At 35.7% G+C, this 15,195-nt stretch overlaps 1 protein-coding gene across 5 annotated transcripts in view; it reads left to right on the top strand.

Annotated features, from left to right (window-relative positions):
* The window catches only part of VPS13D (vacuolar protein sorting 13 homolog D), a 349,290-nt gene that overhangs the window by 103,448 nt on the left and 230,647 nt on the right, over positions 1-15,195 (top strand). For all 5 annotated transcript variants that reach the window (XM_074218409.1, XM_074218411.1, XM_074218410.1 and 2 more), the window contains 6 exons: positions 2,229-2,384; positions 4,127-4,352; positions 4,761-4,835; positions 5,465-5,671; positions 8,617-8,706; positions 11,530-11,670. In XM_074218409.1, the coding sequence (XP_074074510.1) occupies positions 2,229-2,384; positions 4,127-4,352; positions 4,761-4,835; positions 5,465-5,671; positions 8,617-8,706; positions 11,530-11,670 (895 nt within the window). The remainder of the gene's footprint in view (positions 1-2,228; positions 2,385-4,126; positions 4,353-4,760; positions 4,836-5,464; positions 5,672-8,616; positions 8,707-11,529; positions 11,671-15,195) is intronic.

The following is a 15,195-nucleotide window of genomic DNA, read 5'->3' as shown; positions in this document are numbered from 1 at the left end:
GACAATCCTTAACTCAAAACAAAGACTTTCTTTAATTTTTAATTTATTTAAGGCAGTGGGGTTAAGTGACTTACCCAAGGTCACACAGTTAGGTAATTATTAAGTGTCTGAGGCTATATTTGAACTCAGGTCCCCCTTACTCCAGGGTTGGTGTTCTATCCACTGAGCCACGTAGTTGCCTGCCAAAGACTTTCTAAAAGTGGCATCTCTGGAGCGAGATGAGTAGAACCAGAAAAACATTATACACCATAACAGCAACATGAGGTTGATGATGAATCTTAATAGACATGCTCACTCCATCAGTGCAACAATCAGGGACAATTTTGGGGTATCTGTGATGGAGAATACTATCTGTTTCCAGAGAAAGAATTGTGGAGTCTGAACAAAAACCAAAGACTATTACCTTTAATTTAAAAAAAGCAACATTATCTAATTATGAAATTTTGCTATCTCTTATATTTTATTTTTTTTCCTTAAGGATATGATTTCTCTCAACACATTCAGTTTAGATCAATGATTAGCATGGAAGCAGCATAAAGACTAGCAGACTGCATTCTGTGGTGGGTGGGGGAGGGAAGCAAGATTAGGGGGAAAAATTGTACGAGATTAGGGGGAAAAATTGTAAAATTCAAAAATAAATTTAAAAAAGGGCAAGCACCTTTAAAATAATAAATAAAAGTGCTATCTCAGGCTCTGAGGAATGGACAAATAGGGGAAACATTCAGTTGTAGTATTGCTGGGCCACTAGTCTTCTTTAGGATTTCTTTCTTCTCACTATTGGAGGATTTGGTAGATTAAATAGCCTCCGAATTCTAGAGTACTTGACCCACAGTCAAGATGTAGAGATGTTAGCTGTTGTTGTTATTATTATCATCAACCCCATTGGATCATCTGAGGAAGTCAATAGACCCTTTCTCAGACTAACATTTTTAAATATAAAATCAGATATATAGGATTCCAAAGGAAACTAATTCTAGTTAAATAAAGATGTATCTTTTCCCCCTTCAGACTCATGAACCCCAGGTTAAAAACCGCTAACTTAGGTTTAGCCAGTCGCTTAGCTCTGCTCTTTCCTTTCCTTTCTAGGCTCTCTTCTCTCCTAGGGTGTTACTTAGCAGTTATTAATAGCAAGCATGTTACTTCTTAATACTCGGCAAGTATTTTTCACACATTATGTCATTTAAACTTCCTAACAGCCTTGTGAGGTAGGTGGTATAGAGAGACTAACTGAATTTTTCAATTGAAGAAACTGAAACCCAGAGATTCTAATTAATTTGACCATGATCATGTTACTAATAAGGGTCAAGAGTGGAATATGAACTTAGGTCTCTCCTAACTTCAAGTCTATTGCTTTCTCTTCCACACTAGCTAAAGAAATAAGATAAAATCTATTTACACTGTCAGTAATATATACTTTTAGGGGAGAGGAAGGATACTTTGCTGCCAGATGTAAATTAAAATATTTGGGGAGGTTTTATTTCTTGTTTTCATCCCTCCCTCTCTTCTTGGCCTTGCCTGGGAGAGTAGGGGGGTCTCTTCCACCCCAACTTCGCCCTCCTCCTGGCCTCCCACCATTCTCTCCCCATGAAGTTCCACGTCTAATTTGAGAGTGGGAACTGGGAATTTGTATACTGGTGTGGTCTTATGTGAGTTGATAATGAAATCGCATATATTCATCTGCTTTCTAAGCCACCACAATGCCAGCTTTGAATGAGGTATCTTGGTGATTGATGAATGAACTGTCAGGTACAATTGGGCTTTGTGTAGCAGCAGCTCTTGGAGGAAAAAGAGGAAAAGGGAAGCTTTCCATCCCAAAGTCTTAGGAACACTGCACGGTAGAATATTTGAGATTCCTTTCAACCCTGGAAGCCGCTTTCTGCTTGATTCTTCAGACAGCACACTTGGATCTGAATTCTAAGATCCCCTTGGTCCATCATTCAGGAAGAATTTACAAAGAGAATGTAACAAGCTATTTTTGAGTCTAACAAAGACCTTTGCTAACATATTTTTCAGCAGTGCTGGAGAATGCTAAAGGGAGAGCAAAGGGGAGACCCAAGTTAGTGATCATTCTTCTTTCCTCTCTCTCTCATCCATAAGATAAAGATGTTGGTTTAGTTTTATGGCATGGAAAGCCTTTAAGAGAAATGCACAACCCAGTCTTATCACTGGAGACTGTTCACCTGTAATCTCACTCAATAATGCTTGCCACCCTACATTTTTATCCCTAGGTGTTTTCATGTCGCCTGGGGAATGAACAGGATACAGCCCTTTCCATTGTTGATCCAGTACAAATTCAAGTTGAGCTGGTGGGAAATTCTTCTTATCAAAACAGCTCTGGGTTGATGGATGCCTTCAATAGTGAAGATTTTCCCCCTATCCTGGAGGTAATACTAACAAAGATAGCAGTTTTTGAATGCTCTGTGTTGTCAAATCCAGTCCATAGTTATTTATTGGGCACTTTCTGTGTCCAACCCAGACTCTATTGGATGCTGCAGATTGTCCAAAAGAAAAATAAGATGCAGGATTCTGATGTAGTAGGTGCTGAATAATGGTGACCAAATTCAAACTTTTCAAATCTTGTTGAGGACATCAAATGTAGGATCATGAACAATTTAGGGAATGGTATCAGGCAATAGAAAAGTAAATGTCTTGTTATGTGGAACAGACAAACTTGTGAGGTAAAAGTTTTAAGAAAGAAAGAGATCTCTGGGCTAGATAAGAGTATTGAGTTTCATGAAAGAGCTGGGACTTGAGGTGGGCCCCGAACGATAGCCTGGATTTGGCCAGGCAGGAGGGAGGAGGCGAGAGTGTTCCCAATCTGAAGAGCCTTCTGTTCAGAGTTGTGGAGGCTGGCCTGGCTCTAATGTGTCAGTGGAGACTGATAAAGAGACCAGCCTGTTGGGGAATAAAGAGAGAATGTGCAGCAGATTAATTAAGGGTCTTGAATGTCAGATCTGTTAGACTGTAAGGAACCACTCTTAAGTGTTTTGTCTCTCTAGACTTTAAAAAATAATTGCCCACATAGTATTTGGGTGCATACCATAATGAATGGGGAGGGAAGGAACAAGAATGGTTCATTCGTTTGAGCCATAGCTGTTGCAAAAAAAGAAAGGAGACTCTTATTACTAGATAAATTCATCTGTTTGGTAGTGTGAGAGGATCCTGGAGAGGAAAATTAAACCACATCTAAGCATCTTAGCAGTTGACACTGAATCCCAATTTTTAAATCATTCTGTCTCTGACAGTCACATTGCCATTACAAATTTTATTTGTATAGAATCTCTGGGGAAAAAAATAGATGTTAGTGTATTTTGGGTCCAAGGCTTGTTTCATTATGCTTTATAGGTGGTGATTTTAGTAAAAATCCCCTTTCAAGATCTTGAGTTCACCTTAGTGCTGCCAGGTAGCAATGACTGCACCTCACTTACTTGAAAGAGAAAGGTTGTCCAGGAAGGGGAGGCTGCTCCTTACTTCAGGCTGTTCATTTTCCTGATTATTTTTTTCAAAAAATTCTTTTTTTTTTTAGATAAATAGTTTTGCTTCATCACTATTTAAATACTAAGTTACTGAAATTTTATTGTGGTTTTCCTTTTTGGAAATAAATACCAGTAGTTTCCTGTTGACATGGTGTATCTCACAAAAGCTTGTAAGCAGGTTCTTGAAGACCAGGACAGTAGACGATAAGTTTTGATGGGTCTCACCCAACTGATGAAGCCTGAGTAGTTGGAACAGCAGCCACTTAACAAGGAGAAACTTAACAAGGAAGTATGGTCCATTTGTTCCATGGCCTCAGCAGCTCATGAAGATTCTTCATCTACTAAGATTTAGTGGGATTATTATTGGTTTTGGTAGAGGGAGAACCCACACTGATGAAATCATGGATTCTGGCTGTATTAAAGAACAATTGTGTGACCCTTCAGTTTCAGATCTGGGGCTTCTGACCTCAGAAGTAGTGCACCCTGGTCTAAGATCTTTGCACCCTGTCATTCATGGAGTGAAAAATACTTTGGGCAGGTTAACTTTTGGTGTTATGGAATGATTTCATAAAATCAGTTTTACCTGAGTGAAGAAGAAATAAAGCCAAATGTAACCTTTAGAAAAAAATAACCTTGTTTTCTTTCACTAGATTCATTTACAAAGTCTGGACATTAGACTCTCCTACAATGATGTTCAGCTATTTCTGGCCATTGCAAAGTCTATCCCAGAGCAGGCTAGTGTGGCAGTGCCAGACTCGGCAGTACCAGAGGAGGCATCTACCAGCAGTCACCTTTCAGGGCCCTCCAGGGGAAGTGAGACTTCAACTATCCCTGAATCTAGGGACAGCCCCAGGCACACCCTAGACCCCCTCCTAGGTACGTGTTCCCTCTCTCACTTTGTAACCTTCAGTTATATTAAGGAGATTCAAAATTTTATTTACATGTATGTATATGCATACTCACCCACTTATAAACCATATATGTAAATGGAACAAAATTTTTAATCTCCTTATTATGTATGTGTATATAGATAGATAGTAAACATACACACACACATATGCAATATAAGTTACAAGATTTTGAATCTCCTTAATAAAAAGACATTACGGTAAAGAAACAAAGGGTCATATTTAACATAAACCCACCGTTTGGAGGGTTTAATTTGTAGCTAATTAGCTGTTAATACAAATGAGGCATCTCAGCGAGAAATTTCAGAATTTCTCTTTTTTTTTTGATTGATTGTTCTTAGAAAAGTTGTATTTATAATAACTGCAATTTTTCCAGAGTTACAGCTGGCCCGACTACAAGAGCTGGGATTTAGTATGGAAGACTGTCGTCGAGCTCTTTTAATGTGTCAAGGTAATTTGAATCAGAATTTTCGCTTTCACTTTTCATCTGGATAATAGACTCACTCCTAGAACCCTGTGAACTCATTTGGGATTACAGTGTTCTAAAATCTTTAGAAATTTTAAAATATGCCTAATATTTATCTTGTTTGGAAAGCATAATCTTTGGTCTGTCTGTTTCAATATTTTCCTTTCTTTGCTTTCTTTCCACCTTCCTTTTTTTTTTTTAGTTAAATTCAGCAAATGCTTACTGTATTTACTATGTGCATAGAATTTTGTTAGATGCTGAGATAGATAGAAAGAGAAATAATTGATTCTTCCCCTCATAGTGTTTATAATCCTGGAGAGATTATAAATATATATAGAAATAAATCTACTACCAAATATTTTGGGGAAGAGAAACAGAAAGAACCCCCCCCCCCCTGGGAAGGGGAGTGGGATAGATCAAGCTTACTATCTAATCTATCACTTGGTTTCTCTCCTTCTTTTTGGTATAAAGATAGATATTTTATCTGAGACTCTTGAAGAGTTTAAGCTTGTCCTTAAGGTCCTAGAAATTCTTTTATTATTCTCTTTGTATTTTCTGGAACTACTCTGAGAATTGGTTGGATTAATTGTGCTTCTTTTTTTTTTTTTTTGAAGGGCAACTGAAAAAGGCAGCCACTTGGCTGTTTAAAAATGCTGAGCCGTTAAAATCCATCTCACAAGTGTCTAATAGTAAAGATAACCAGGGAACTCTGCCAACACAGTTGATATCGGGAGTAGAGATTAAAGCTGAAAGTATATGCATCTGTTTTATTGATGACTGCATGGATTGTGATGTTCCCCTTGCTGAACTCACCTTTTCCCGTGAGTATGGATCGGATTAATTCCAAATGTTTCCAGTGATCTTGGAATATTTTAGGACTTTTTTTTTTTACATTGCTCATGTTTATTTTTCTAGATTGTAGATTGGGTGAAATCTGAATGAACATTTTAATATTTTTGGTAGATGTTTTTTGCCAAAAGGAAATCTGGGCTTTCTTATGTAGTTTGACCTTTCTCTGAACAGTGGTGATAGACAGCTTCAGCAAATAAAATATATATTGCATCCACAGGTCTGCTACTATAAATAATGACTGATTGATCAACTTCCCATGTATCTTTTATAGTTGTAGTGTTTCTTCTGAATTCTTACTGACCTCTGACTTTTTTACCTTTAATTTTTATTTTATTTTTTCTTAATTACATGTAAACAAACTTAAAATTTGTTTTTTAATTTTTAATTTTCAAATTCTCTTCTCTCCCTCTCTCTTAAAGAAGGCAAACAATTTGATATAGATTATTCATATCCAGTCAGGCAAAACACTTCCATATTAGCTATCTTGTGGAAAAAGCTCAGATCAAAAAGAAAAAGAGTAATAAAGTTTAAAAAGTATACTTTGCTCTGTATTCAGCCTTCAACAGTTCTTTCTCCAGAGTGGACAGTAATTTTTCATTATAAGTCCTTTGGAATTGTCTTGGATTATTGTGATCAGAATAGTTATGTTTCACAGTTGATTATCATGCAATAGTGCTGCTACTGAGTACAGTAGTACAGAACAACAGTTCTGCTCACTTCACTTTGCATCAGTTCATTTAAATTTTCCCAGGTTTTTCTGAAACCATTCTGCTTGTCATTTCTTACAGCACAATAGTATTCCATCACAGCCATATACGCCACAATTTGCTCAGTCATTCCCCAGTTGATGGGCAGCCCCTCAGTTCCTTCTTCATTGCCACCACAAAAAAGCAGCTTTAAATATTTTTTGTATAAAAAAGATTTTTTTCCCTTTCTTTGCTCTGTTTGCTATTGTTGGGTCAACAGTATGCAGAGTTTGTAAGCCCTTTGGTTATAGTTCCAAATTGTTTTCCAGAATGGTTGAATCTGTTCACAACTCCATCACTAATGCATTTCAGAAGAAAGGTAATTCAGAAAACAATTCCATCAGCCTAATCATTCTTCCAGTAAACTGCCAGTTGTAAATAATTCCTTTGAGACCCAGTCACAGTGTTTTTTTTTTAATAGGTGAAACTGTTAAAAGGAGGGTATTTGTCTCTATCACTTACATTGTTCCATCCTTTGACTTTTCTTGAAGATCTTTAAATTCCTGTTAAGGAAACTCAAAGATGAATAAAACTTAGCCTATGCTCCTGGTATAGGCAAAGTGAATTTTGTAAACTAACTACACTATAAAATAGGATAGGCTAAGAAGCACTAAACTCTTCATGTAAATTTTGCTCCACATCCAATACATAGTAGAATGAGCTTCCACAGACAGAAATTAAAACTTATTGCTTTGTTAATTTTTACTTTTTTGTACTATTTTTACTTATTTCCTTGTTAATTTCACATCATTTTGATCATGGACCTAGTAGTGGGTTTAGAAATGTTGCTAAAAAACGATTCTTTGGGTGAAATTTTTTGGCTAAGCTGAAACTGCATTCTTTAATAATTTACAACTAATGATAATGGTTGGGTTTTGGTAGGAAGACCACTGAATCCTGCTTGCTGCCCAAGAACATCTTTTTTGTCTATCATTGTTAGCTCTCAGAGAGGCTACAGAGACTGGCATTAGACTCATGATTGCTGTGAGTCTTATTCTTCCAAGAACAAATTTTTGAATTTTTTTCTGCAACAGGCTCATGAATCTGAACTAAACTTTATCAGATCATGGCATTTTTCTCTCCAGGTTATACAAAGAATAATGTCAGCATTTGTGGTCTTAACAAGTGTTTTTTAAGCCCTGTGGGTAAGGCACTGTCCTCAATCTAGATGCATTTAAAGTTTTTACCATTGCAGATAGTTGCTGCCTTTTTCTTTCCTATCTCAGTGTGGCCTTTTTGGTTTTTATTTTTTTGGGGGGGGGTGTATAATATTATAAGACAGTAGAAATAAAATAGAGAAAATGATTAATTCTGTATAAGACTATTTCTGGAGATTATGAAATGGTTACTTGTTTTCCAATCAAGATTCAGACACTCACTATCTGTGTGACCTTGGACAAGTGACATGTGCTGTCTGCCTGAGTTTCCTCATCTATAAATGGAAATAAAAATAACATCTACTACTCAGGGTTGTTGTGCAAATAACATGAGATATTCTTTAAAGGTACTTTGCAAAGCTGAACAGGCTATATAAAATACTGACAATAAGCTACAATTATGATAGTCTTGACTTAAAGTTTCAGTTATTTCTGATTTCTAGTAATCTATCCAATCAGTAGTAATCCTGGTTAAATAAAAATAATGCCAACTTCTATCTTGCTATTTAACATAAAGATTCAGTGTCCTCTTAACATTGGTATAAACAGTAATTATTGTTGAAAAACTTAAATCACTTCTCAAAGGTTATCCAAGGCACCTAGTTGCTTTGAATAAAGGTATGGAAATTATTGTTTGAGTAGAGCTTTTTTTTTCTTTTGAATCTCTGTTGTATCCTCAGCCTTATGATATAAGGCATATAATGAGAGATCTTTGTGTGTGCATGGAAATGAAAATGGCTCATGTTTCTATCTTTACTTATGAGCCTTATGTGGTTGAAAAACAAATTGCCCTTGCCTTCCCTATCCTTGGGCCATGTCTATTTCCTGCTTCTAGAAACATATTCAGTGTTTTTTGTAGAGCATACACATGATGAAATTGATTCCTTTGGGAATAGAATTTAGTTGTGTTTAGTCATGTATTTGTTGTATTTTTTGTTGAAATTTGAATGTTAACGGTGTTTCTTTAATTCTTTTGACATAGCATTAAGGTCATGGTCACTTATATTGTAGGTTTGAATTTTCTGCAGCGTGTGAGAGCCAACCCTGAGGGTTATGCCCAGTTTACCCTCTCAGGAGATTATTACAACCGTGCACTGTCAGGTAAGTGGAAACTATAGGATTTGGAGAAAGATGGATGGATAGATAGATAGATAGTTGGACATAAACACACCTATACATATATTTATATGCATATATAACTCCATACAGATACATACACAAACAGATTTGCTTGCATCCAGTATACAATTTGAATTGGATAAAGGGAAAAAGGCAAAGAGCTGTAGAAATTTATAGGATGAAAAAGACCACTCTTTAGAAATAGATCTGAAAGGTTATAACTGAAAAAGATATATGAATTTTTTAATGGGGTTTTCTTGTTTGGTTTGGTTTGGTTTTGGTAATTTAGCCATTTTTGATTCTAAAGTTTGACTCACCTTGGAATATGAAACTGCACTAGTAGATCTTTCTACCATAGCTATGGCTCTGTTAGTGATTAGCTGGATCTTCATTAACAATTAAAAAAATAAGTTTTTATTGATGTCTCATTTTTACATCATCTATATTTCCCAGTATATACTTTCTTTGGCTTCCCATAGAGCTACTTTTCATCACAGAGAATTTTAAAAGAAAAAAATTCAAAATTAAGCAAAAATTCTGACTATTGTATTCCACATCCATTGAACCCCACCTTTGCAGTTATTCAGTCAATAAGCATTTAAGTGCTTCCCAAAAATAGGGGGTGGTGCCTTTTCATATTTCTTCTTTGGAGCAGTATTCAATTTCTATTATTTTGTGTTACTTTTCTTTCCATTAACACTATTGTCATTGTATATTTTCTTGATTATACTTACTACATTTGACATCAGTTCAAATCAGTCTTCCAATGCTTCTCTGCATTCTTTACATTCATTATTTTTTATTTGCACAGTAATATTCTTCTGCAAGGTTGTTGAGCTATTCTGTAGTTTATGGGCATTTAACTTGATATTGGACTCTTGTTTTTATTATTAACCTCCTCAAGATATGTCTTGCCATGGATCTCTGGACTAAAGAGAATGAATATTTCAGTCACTTTCTTTACATAATTGTATATTGTCTTTTAGAATTGATATTCTAGGATGGTTAAATTTTCAGCCTTATCAGTTTATTAGGGTCCCTTTATTTCTATAGCTCCTCTGCCATTGACCATTTTAATCTATTATCATATTTGCCAATGTGTTGGCTGTGCAGTGAAACCTGAATTGTTTCAGTATACATTTATTTTATTACTAGTGATCTGAAACATTTTTCTATAGGATTTTGAATAAATTTGGAATACTTCTTTTAAAAATTTTTGGGGGGCAACTAGGTGGTACTGTAAACAGAACACTAGCCCTGGAGTCAGGAGGCTCTGAGGTCAGATCTGACCACAGACAATTAATAATTACGACCCGTGTGACCTCAGGCAAGTTACTTAATCCCATTGCCTTGCAAAAAAATTTTTTTTCTTCATATTCTTTGATTATTTCTCTATTAGAGAATGACTTTTGGTTTTATTTATTTATGCTAGTTGAATAATAGCACTTAAAATTAAGTATTTTGCTTATTCATTAAAATTACAGAATTTCTAATACAGAAGGCCATTGAGTTCACATACATATATATATTCTGCCCTCTCTGCTTGAGTTAATAAGAACCTGATATCCATACACATATATTTACACAAGTATCAGAACATGTAATACTCCTGTGCTAGACTTAGCCTGCATAAATATTTTCTGAATAGATGAGGGGGAAAATGTCTGTTTGAGCTGACACCTAAAAGACTTCTTTCTGTTACTGGATAGGTATTATTCTATTGTTGGAGGGTTTGGAAACTAATTTTTGCAAGCTAACAAGTCCCTAAAGTTACTTATATTAGATTGCCTTTTGTTGACTTAAGTCCTGAGACTTTCTAAAGGAATTTCTATTTATAATGATTTTTTTTGAAGTGTCAGAATAAGTTATACTTTTCCTCCTTTGATTAACACTTGTATTATGTTATTTAGTCTTGGCTGCTAATATGCTAACTATTTTTCTGAGAATCATTCAACTTTTTATTGCCATATTAATCCTTTTAATCCACTAAAGCCAGTTCTGTATGCCCTTCCATGCAATCTCTATTCAATTTTCTCCTTGAAATTGATAATCCATTTCCTGCATTGTTGTATTTTCACAAGTCATCTCTGATGTCTAAAATCCCTTTCCTTTGTATCCATCTGTCAGAATCCTCATCTTCCTTTGAGACTTGACTCAACAGTGCTACTTTCTTGAAGCCTTTCCAGTCAATTCCTCCAAGTTACTAGTTCTCTCTCTATTCTCATACTACTTTGTTTTACTTTATCTGCATATTTGCTGTATTTCTCTAGGAGAAGCTTTATATTGCAAACTCCTTTGTTTCTTTCTTTACTTGGCCTCTAGCATATAGTGCCTTGTGTATAATAAGGACTTACAAAATGAATATTGGATTGTCAGAGAATGTGATTTTTTTCACATTTGTAAATTGATTATTTTTAATTCTGTATTAAAGAATATTTTCCTTAGAAGGATATTAACACTCCGAAATAATATCCAATTATCACACCCAGAAAGCAGCTGATGTATAGAATTTTTTTTTTAGTACAATAGCTTTGTTGCCTTATTTATCTAACTTGAATCTGGGATGTTTCATTCAGAATAGATCAATAGTGGTTCTCTGTTGTAGATACACACAGTAGACATTCTTGCCAATTTGGAAGATGTCCTATGATCAGAGATGGTGCATTGAAATAAATTGAAAGTATAAAGCCATCAACCATGGTTTATTAAACCCTTGCTTGACAGTCATTAGAACTCATGAGCAGCTTTCTTCCATAATTTCTTGGTATCTGTTGAACAGATGTCATATTTCCTGTGTTCTTTTAGGCTGGGAACCATTTATTGAGCCATGGCCATGCTCTGTGTCCTGGCAACAACAGGCAGCCAGCCGCCTCCATCCTCCAAGATTGAAGTTGGAAGCCAAGGCCAAACCTCGTTTGGATATCAATATCACCTCTGTACTAATAGGTAAGAATCTAGAACTTTGACATAGTTTTATGAATCCCTTTCATCTTCATCTCAAAGACCAGTGAAGTGAATCATATCTCTTCATTAGTCCAGATCATTCATAATAATCTATTCAGAGGAATTGGCTAATGCTCACAATGGGTAGTAATTTGGGGTTGCCATTCTTTGTTTGATTTTATTTTCCTAATAGCTTATTGACATGGAATGGGGTCAGCTTGCTTTTTTAAAATTATTTTATTAAAATTTATTCTTTTCAGTCAGCAAAAATCTACCTCCATCCCTCTAACCCAGTGGGTTACATGGAAAAAAGAATGAAAAAAAGCAACAATCTTTTCATAAACATATATAGTCAAATGAAACTAATGGTTATATTTGTAAGAAAAATCAATCTATATCTATCTCATTCTGTACTTTCAATTTTTCACCTCTCTACCAGGAGGTGAATAGCATATTTTCTCTTTAATCCTCTGGAATCATAGTTGGTCATTACTTTGATCAGAGATCCTAAATGTTTCAAAGATAATTGCCTTTACAATCTTTTGTTATCATATAAATTATTCTCCTTTTTCTGTTTACTGCACTCTTCATCAGTTCATAAATATCTTGCCATATTTCTTGAAACCATTCCCTTCATCATTTCTTTATGACAGTAGTATTTTGAAAGAATGATATGCCAGAACTTGTTAATTACTCACTTGATGGGCACTATAGCTTCAAAAGAGTTATAAAATATTTTCATACATCCTTAGATTTATTTTGCTTAGGTTTAATCCTTTCCTTAAATATGCTCTCCTTCTAATTCTCCTTTTTCTTCTTACCTTGCTTCTTTCTCACCTATTTTCCTGTTGAATAAAATGTATTTTTTCACCCATCTCTCTATGTATATGTTTATGTATTTTTTCCTCTTGTGACCAGTTTAGTTGAAAGTGAAATTCAAGTGTTAGCTGCTCCATCCTTCCTTTTCATTTGCATAGATTTCTATTTGTGTACAATTTTCCCTAACCTTCCTTGCCTTCCCCTATATTCCTCTTTTCATTTTTCTTTTCAGATCATTATTAAGACATAACAGAACTATTTCTAGGCCTTCTATCTTATGAGACCCCCCCCCCCAATAATCTCTGATGATTTTAGAGTATAGAGTTTGTTCATACTTACCTTTTTATATGTTGTGTTTTTTGGTAACTTTTTTTTTATTTGAACTGCATGGTTTTTATTCACCCAGTCAATAATCCACTAACTTCTAGGATGCAAAGAAAGGCAAAAGACAGCTCTTGTCCTCAAGGAACTCCTCTAATAAGAAAGATCTCGTGCAAACAGCTATGTTCAAATAAGCTATATAGAGCATAAATAGGAAGTCATTATCAGAGGAAAGCACTGGAATACCTTATTCAAAAGGAGGCCAATGTCACTTGATGACAGAGTTTGTGGAAAGATGTAGGTTGTGTAAGAATACTGGAAAAGTGGGACAGATTGTGGAGAGTTTCTTTTGCTAGAGGATTTTATATTTGATTTTTTGGATGACAGGAAATCTCTATAGTTTATTGAGTCGGTATTGATTGCTGGTTTGTGATTGTGTGTTGTGTGTGTGTGTGTGTGTGTGTGTGTGTGTGAGAAAGAGAGAGAGAGAGAGAGAGAGAGAGAGATCTGTACTTGAAAAAAATCATTTTGCTATCTTGTTGCAAGATGGACTAGAATAGAAAGGAACTTATGACAGAGAGACCCACTAAAAGACTGTTGCAGTAGTCCATATGTGAAGTGATGGAAAGCCTGAGTACCCAGGAGGATGGTGATATTGTTGTTCATTCATTTTTTTATAGTATCTAACTTTTTTTGTGGGGCAATGGGGTTAAGTGACTTGCCCAAGGTCACACAGTATCTATTGAGTGTCTAAGGCTGGATTTGAACTCAGGTCTTCCTGATTCCAGGGCCAGTGCTCTATTCACTATATCACCTAGCTGCCCTTAGGGTCTAACTGTTTGTGACCCCATTGGAGATTTTCTTGGCAGAATCTGGAGTGGTTGCCATTTCTTCCTCCTCATTTACCTCCAACTGGGGCAAATAGGATTAAGTGACTGGCCCATGGTCACACAAATAATATGTGTGTGAGGCAGAATTTGAACTCAGATCTTTATTATTCTAACCCTGACACTCTGTCCACTGTGTCACCCAGCTGCCCAGTTATTAATTATATTAATATTAATCAACATTAATAGAAATATTAGAAAGGGAGAAGAATTTGAGAGCAAAGATAAATTCAGTTTTGGACATGTGAATTTTAAGATATTTAGATAAATCCAGATTGAGATGTTCAACAGGCAGGTTGAAATGTGAGACTGGATATCAACATAGAGATTAGAACTGAATAAGTAGATATAAGAATGATTTTCATAAAGATCATTGTTGGATTCACAGGAGCTGATGAGATTACCAAGTATAATAGAATAGAGGGAGAAGAAAAGAACATTCAAAAAAGAGAAAAGGTTTGGAAGAGCCACTGTTAAGAATTGGTTAGTGCATTAATTAGGAATGTGTGAGGACCTAGTTGATGTAACATAAATTTGTAGTGAACCCAGTCTGCAGTTTCATGATTTTTTCCATCCTCATTCAATAGCATTAAATGGTCTCAAAGGTCAAAGTATATGGATAAAGAACGGAGTTTGTATTTATGAAGCAAAAGAAAAGGTGAAATGACAATAGATTGTGACCAGATAAGGAAATTTCAGAATCCATGAACTGGCACATTTGTGGATGATGGCAAGATCAAGGACATAACTTTTCGTGTATGCGAGGAAGGAAGGAAAAGAAAAGATTTGAGATAAAAGCAAGTTTCTTATCTCTGTACCTTTTCATGTAGTGGAAAGACTTGACAGTTTTAGAATGTGATGCTACAGGGCTCAAGGATTTAAGGGCAATGGGAAGAACAAATTGTCAACAGAGCATTAAGAATCACTGGATAGGGAGAATATGACCACGAGAACGTTTGTTCATCATTGAAAAATGAGCTCAGGTAGGTTATCATTTGTCATAAGGGTTTGGGTCTTAGTGGAGAGTCCTGTTGGGACCTTAGAGGTACTTCATGTGAGGAGATAATGACTAGGATCTGAAGGAATGGCGTTACTCCCCTTTCCCCATGTGAGGAGACAAGGCTAGAGACTTTCTTTTCTTCCCTGTAAGGGAGGAGGAGACCAAGAGACTTGACACAGTGAAATAGCATTTTCTCCAATTACCTCAAGGGCAAGAGAATGGTTCATGATGGAATGACCTTTCTATTTTTTTTATAGGTTTTTGCAAGGCAAATGGGGTTAAATGGCTTTCCCAAGGCCACACAGCTAGGTAATTATTAAGTGTCTGAGACTGGATTTGAACCCAGGTACTCCTGACTCCAAGGCCAGTGCTTTATCCACTACGCTACCTAGCCGCCCCTTTCTATTCTTTCTTTCAGAGTTTGGGAGCCCAGGCAGGAGACCTGGGACAAGGAAATGACATTTCTTTTTATCAGGAATGCTTGCCAGTCCTCTATTTCAT

Source organism: Macrotis lagotis, chromosome 1 (assembly GCF_037893015.1).
Source record: "Macrotis lagotis isolate mMagLag1 chromosome 1, bilby.v1.9.chrom.fasta, whole genome shotgun sequence".
Lineage (NCBI taxonomy): Eukaryota > Metazoa > Chordata > Mammalia > Peramelemorphia > Peramelidae > Macrotis > Macrotis lagotis.
Note: the sequence above shows the minus strand (reverse complement) of the source record. Positions and strands in the feature narration are given on the sequence as shown.